Here is a 6,719-nt window from a genome sequence, read left to right as displayed (position 1 = left end):
AGAAACACCTGCAGCTCAGCATGAACTTCAAGCCAGCGATTTTGAACAAGTGTTAAACCCAACAACAGGAAATAGAAAACATTGAGAAATGGGATGTAGCCAATGCAATACTGTACAGTATGTATGAATACAATGGGACATGCATCATGCATCCGTTTTTTTTTTTTTTTTGAAGATCATTTTCATTAGATTCAATGTGACTGGACTACAAGAAATCAGGTCAAATATGCTCCTGACTGGCCATAATGCTTGAAATCTGAAATATTTAACATCTGGCTGGTAACTCCAAAAGTAACCTAAACACTCAATTCTATATTGCAATTAATAAATACGAACCAGATAAACAGCTGTGAAAGGTGTTTTCATGAAATTGTAACACATCAAAAGTTTTCAAACGAAATTTTATAGAAAAAGGCAATATAATTTGAAAATAAATATGCTGTACTACATTACACAGACACAAAAAAGATGTTAATATTCAACATATTTACATAGAGTAAATAAATAAATGTAAAACTCCAATCAAATCAGAAGGCATCTGAGCATAGTGTTTCAGGTTGTTAGATCTTATAATAGTAGAAGTAAATGGCGACTTGGGTTTGGCCTATATTTACATTTGGCTGCTATATTTGTTATTCAATAGGTATGTCACACTGACATCAAGACCGTACTCACACATGCACGCTCACAAACATATGCACACGAAATCACATTTACACGGTTTGTTTGTTAGAGATCACACGGCACACACACATCTGCAGCAAGGCGGCAAAGTCAAGGCAGTTGGCAACACGACTCACTGATCAGTATTAGGAATGTTTCCCTGTTCATCTACAGAAAATAAAACAGGATTAAAAGCTTTTTTCCCCTACAGACAGCCATGGAGGTTTGCAGACAATAAAGGGCGAGACGATCCATCTTAACATAACACTGCACATAAATAGGTCAAATTAAATACAAAGAGACAGAATACTGAAAATATTCTAAAAAATAAAAAAATCATAAATTACTGAATTGCTTAGGGGAATAGATTTGGACTAAAATTCCAAGACTAGCTGAACGACAACGAAAAACCTAGAACGAATCGTCATCTTAAATCCCCAGTAGTGTGGAAGCATGGAATCTAATCACACGATCTACGCAAAGTGGTTTCCAAACATGTCAAAGAATGAATATCCCTTTAAGGAGTGAATATGACCAAAATCCTCTTGTGTTTGCCTCGTCAAGGTCAGAGCTCTGTTGCAAGCATTTACCACAGCGGCCAGCAGGTTTCCATGGCGTGGCATTCCGACGATAGTATCAGTTCAGCCTTTTGTCAAAGCTCCAATCATTTGTCCGTCTCTAAAAACACACGCATTGTTCTCAGTGTTCACGTGCTGGGAGGAATGATTCCACAGCGTGTAGTGGACACCAACGCATCGTTGCAGTCCTCCAAACTTTCCGTTTGCGCTTTAGATTCACATGAAAAACTGCACAGCAGACCCAAATCCAGTGATGTGTTTCGTTGAGTGATTTCGAGTACAACTTTACGCACGCCAGCCAAGATCAGAAACGTTTACGCAGGTCTTTTCCGAAGACCCTTTAGCAGCAATTCAAATCCTGTGCTTTCAGTCTCTCACTTCGCTTAACGCGCACACATGAAAATCATGAAAATATACAGAGAGAACCTTTCATTGACTATTAACCCCCCACCTCCCCCGAACCCCTTCGCTTCATTCTCTCAATATCTCCGGGACAGAAAAATGAGAGCAGAGTTCAAAGCTGAAAGTTCAAAGTGCTGTGAATTATTGTGAAATATTCCTTCATGTCAGAGTCCATTCTCAAGTTCGGTTCGGTTCACCTCCTTGGTTTGTCACATCTGGGAAAGCAAGTGGAAAAATCATACATGAAATCTCCAGAACATCTCAAAAATTTACTCTAGACAGGAAGATTAAACCTTCCGCCAAAAAGGTTCCTTCACAGAGTATCTTCTATGCATCAATGTCTTAAACTGAAATTGAAAACTGAAACAGCAAAGTTGACATTTATGGAAAAGGGCAGCATGAACATTCTACCAAACATCTTCTTTTGTGTTCTACACAAGTAAGAACGTCATATAGGTTTGGTAGGTAAATAATGACGAAAAATTCTGATTGAATTATGAAAGAGCAACACATCTTTTGTCAAGGGATATACATTACAATACAAAAACAGGAAGGCCAGTCTTGCGCTAACATGTGTAAGTACACAAAGTGTGGATTCACAAACACACCTGCAGGTCCTTTCGTTGAGTTCTAGTTGTCTAGACCTGCAGTCGGCTTCAGAGTGTTTACAGGAGCACTGACACGTCTCGGGGTCTTGAACAAACAACCTTCTTTTCCTTTCAGAGCACGTAGAACAGCAAGGCTCACACTGACTACTGAAAAGAGACAGAATGAGAGAAAAGGAAAAGGATTGGGGGAGATTACAGCTGACTCATAGTCATGGCAGATATTATTAAACACTTTCACTCAAACATACACACACACAGGCACTCGGTGAGTCAAGCAGTACGTTTTTTTGAGCCACCCTCGTCTGGTATAACCGTTTTGCCCCTTCTGAGGGTCCGAGGGGGATTTGTAGAGTGTGAATAGCTGAAGTTAGGCAGGATGTGGCCATGCACCTGCAAGCTCAGTTGATGCAAGAAAATAATGAAAACAACAATAATCTGTTTCAGAAAAGCACACTGGAATAAAAGTCAGAGAGAGAGCGCAATGCTTGAAAATCCAGTGTTTCTGTTTATTGCTTTTTGTGGTGTTGGATCAGGATCATCAGGACACATGTACAGTACAAAACGCTGCACTCCAAAAGGAAGATTCACACATATTTGAGCCAACTGACCTTATTTGAAGCTAATATTTGTCTGAGGACAGGTTTATCAAAGCCACAGTCTAAATTCTAGATTTAACCCTGACTTTAAATTACAACCGTGTAATATCGTCGTGTTTGGGAAATGTCACAAGTCAGATTTAAACCCACATAAGCATCTCAATTATGTTTTTTTAGCGTTAAGTCAGTGCTCTGGTCACAGTAAGATTTTGCATCCAAATTTGAAATCCAAATCTTCTCAGAGAATGTCAAAAATTCAGTGTGAATAGTTGTGGTGCAAAATAACTACTTTCATGCTCTTTGTCTAAACAAGCCTCAAATCTAATTTAATTTTTTATATGTAAACCCAAACCCCAGCCCTCAGAAAAATACTGACCTCAAAAGCATCAGTCCCACAGGAGCAGATTGTCCCCATGTACACATTTCTTCGCCCTTTCATTCTCATTGAAACACATTTCATTTCCCAATTGCTGGGAGAAGCACCAAAGTAAACAGGCTGTTTGACATTTCGTAATGCTTTGCGGCAGAGCTGATGCAGCATGACAAGATCAAACTCACAGCAATGAATTAAAAAAACATCTCACACAATCTTTCTCATATGTCAGAGAGGGCACAACCAATGCGAGGATGACGGTAAGTCCAAATACAATTGTGAGAACAAAAAAACATTCCAAAAACAGGAAGCAACACAAACAAGTTTGTGATTCCAACACAAATATTGTAATAGATTAGTACCATCATCTGAAAGCCATGCTGGGTGGATCGGGGGAGTTTGTATGTCGGTTACCTCCTCCAGTCAGAGCTTGATTTATTGGGTCCTGCAGCACAACCTATAGAGCGCAACTGTAGGGATCCAGAAATGGAAATCCCACTCATTTTCTCAGACCTATGAGCTCAGAGGCCGTTAAGCGATTGTGCTTTTGCGATTTTTCATTTCTGAATTCCCATGAAGTGCTGCACTACAAGATCCTCTGATCAGAGAACCTGAAATCCAACCTTGGAAATGAGAACGATTCTTATTTACAAGGTTGCTTCTGAGATCCCTGATCGACTATTTCCATAAAGCACTGCTAATGATGAAATCCAAGGAGTTTCTATACCAGCAATCAGTGGCGCCTGCAGGTGTACGGCTGTACGCACTGTGCGTACCATGAGTGCTCAGACTGTCCTGAGATTTTCCCCGCAAACATTTCAGCAGTAAATTATAGGACTGTTTGTCCCGTATTTCTGTCGACTGAACCAGCCATGCCATTAATAATGAATGTATCAGTCTTTTGCATGCCAAAGTCAATTTCTGCTTATAAACATTGCGTCAAATAGAAAGAGAAAATCGTGCTACACGCGCTTTCATGAGATCAGGTTATTCTACAACAATTAATTTGAAGCCTATTTTACAAATAGGAATACAACGAATTCATGACAATGTTTTACATTCAAGCTACCCGTAAAATTTATAGTAAAAAGTTCTTTAAAATCATCTGGAATGCAATAAAGTAATTTTTAAAGCTGTTTTGCTGCATGGATTAAAAATAGGCTAATAAATAATTCACATATCAGACAAAATTACGTTGCAGAAAATCCTTTAAAGTTTAAGGAAATTCTAAGGAATTCAGAGCAGAGCAACATAAAAATCTGAAAAAATATAATCGGCCATGTTTAAGGCTTTTCCTTATTTTTATATTTTAGACGGTGATGAAAAATGACTCGCCATCTCCTCATTGGACGTGCCTTTAGAGAGAAATGCATCTTTACGGATTACATAATGAAAGAGTTTTTGTTTTCGATTTGAATTATTTCGTTTTAAAGTAGTAATTTAAAGCTATCTATAGATATATTTATCATATTTTTGACTCAATTCGTTGAGTTTCGGTTCATCATTGTGAGGCACTCCTATTCAAGATGAGACGGCAAACGCATCTGTTTTCCTATTTATTTTAATAAGAGCACAACGTTTTGTTGATATTGTGAATGCACACAAATAACAGTAGACCCTTTACAGTTCCGAATGATGCATTACTCTTACCTTTATAAGTTGTTTCCACTATCAAGAAAAAAAAATGCAAGTGACCGCTCTGGTGCCTCCATGTCCTGCAAACTGCGCTTCAGCTTCTGCTCTTCACACAAATGATTAGATATGCAAACTGTGCGTACCCTTGGAAGAAATCCTGCAGGCACCCCTGCCAGCAATCAATGTATATATTTGATTATTCTGTGATAAACATCTCATATAAGATGAATCGTCTCGGTGTCATTTATTTTATGCTTGTCAGACTTGTTAGTGTATTGTGGCTATTGTTTGGATTACATCATTCACAACGCCGCATGGGAGTTCATTCTCTCATAAAAGACTACTTTTTTCCAAAATACTTCCTTTGTTTGAATAAAATTTTGTAGTCCTGGTTTGGTCATGGGCTTAGAAATCTGACTGAAAGAGTGGGTGGTTGCGCTTTACTTGTTTGTACCATTTTTACCAAAAAAAATTTGGCCAAACTTGTTAATGTTAATGGTTTTAGCATGTGCAGTCAGCATTAGTGAGTCAAGCTCTGTGAAAGCAGAGATCGGGCATGTGGTTTCGTGTGATGGTCAGTTTGAATTAAATGGCGGAGGAGCTGATGGATTAATGGCAATTAATAACGTCCGACAGGAATGCACTGATTAAAGGAGGCATAAAATCTCCTCCCAAATTAATTTGACGACCAAGAGTGCCACACTCAGGTGCAGGTGAGAGGAGGCGAACGCAGAGGTGACGTACAAATCCCGCTTTTTTTCACGGTTTTTCTTTCTCTTTCGCTTTTGGCCTTTGCCCTTCCGGGGTTTTCTGGAAAAGGGAACATGACAAACAAAGAAGAACATCGAAAGACAAAAACTGAATCGGAGTGGCTGCAAAAGATCATCCAACACAGTCAGATTGCAGTGAACGTAGTGCTAAAATGATCCAGATGGACACATCAGCAAACATGTCTCTTCTTATTCTTCTATAAGTGCCTGACACCACAGCAAACTCCCTGAGACGTGAATTAGAAATTAAAAGCCAGCCAGGCTCTGGGGAAATTCCAATTCTTCAATTTCTCTCACACGAAGACGTATCAATAAATAAACAAGGCATTAAATCTTCAAAAGCTTCAGTAATGTTTGCAGGATTCCAAAACAGAGACAAACTGATTCGATTTGAGCCAAAGCTCAACATCCACTGGCGACTTTTCACTCTCGCATATTAGAGACTTCGGTAACACTTTATTTTAAGGTGTCCTTGCTACAAGTTACACGCACTTACTATTGTAATAACAATAAATTATGCATAATTACATGCAAGTAACCCTAAGAAAAACCCTAACCATATAGTAAGTACATGTACTTACTTAATATTACTCAATACTTAAATGTATAATTACACTGTAACAAGGACACCTTAAAATAAAGTGTAAACCGTCAAAAGCCGTTTCATTATAATGATCAATCAGCAAATCAACACGCAATATTGGCAACATACGTCCATTTATCTTTCAGATAGCCGAGGATCCTAGCATATCACATCAGACACGTCAGGCAGCAAGAATGTGAACTTTCCCCTATCTCACAATCACAGTTCAAACTGATGTGCCGCGATCCATATATGGTTATTTGCATTAGCGGTGGACCAATATGGGTTTTTCAATGCGTGATGAAAATAAATGGATTGCAAGATGTCCAATATAGATACAATTGAGACTAAAAATGTTTGAAAACTTTCACTAATTTAGGCGTCTCTTACAAATGTTACAAAGATGGAGCTCTTTAAACAGAACATCAGGACTGTACTGTTGACACATCGGGCGGGTGATTATCTACGATTACATTCACTGTTTTCTGAGGTCAGATTCAATCATGTTATG

The 6,719-nt window shown here is 38.6% G+C and overlaps 1 protein-coding gene across 5 annotated transcripts in view; it reads right to left on the bottom strand.

Moving 5' to 3' along the window:
• Positions 1 to 383: 383 nt before the first annotated feature.
• Positions 384 to 6,719, bottom strand: part of vegfab (vascular endothelial growth factor Ab) — a 57,064-nt gene continuing 50,728 nt past the window's right edge. For 2 of the 5 annotated variants that reach the window (XM_058772103.1, XM_058772102.1), the window contains 3 exons: positions 5,600 to 5,665; positions 2,252 to 2,398; positions 384 to 1,858 (listed from right to left, as the gene is read on the bottom strand). In XM_058772103.1, the coding sequence (XP_058628086.1) occupies positions 1,837 to 1,858; positions 2,252 to 2,398; positions 5,600 to 5,665 (235 nt within the window). In that variant the 3' untranslated portion in view covers positions 384 to 1,836. The remainder of the gene's footprint in view (positions 1,859 to 2,251; positions 2,399 to 5,599; positions 5,666 to 6,719) is intronic. The other 3 variants (XM_058772104.1, XM_058772106.1, XM_058772105.1) reach the window with 3 other exon arrangements.

Source organism: Onychostoma macrolepis, chromosome 04, assembly GCF_012432095.1.
Source record: "Onychostoma macrolepis isolate SWU-2019 chromosome 04, ASM1243209v1, whole genome shotgun sequence".
In the NCBI taxonomy this organism is placed as follows: Eukaryota; Metazoa; Chordata; class Actinopteri; order Cypriniformes; family Cyprinidae; genus Onychostoma; species Onychostoma macrolepis.
Note: the sequence above shows the minus strand (reverse complement) of the source record. Positions and strands in the feature narration are given on the sequence as shown.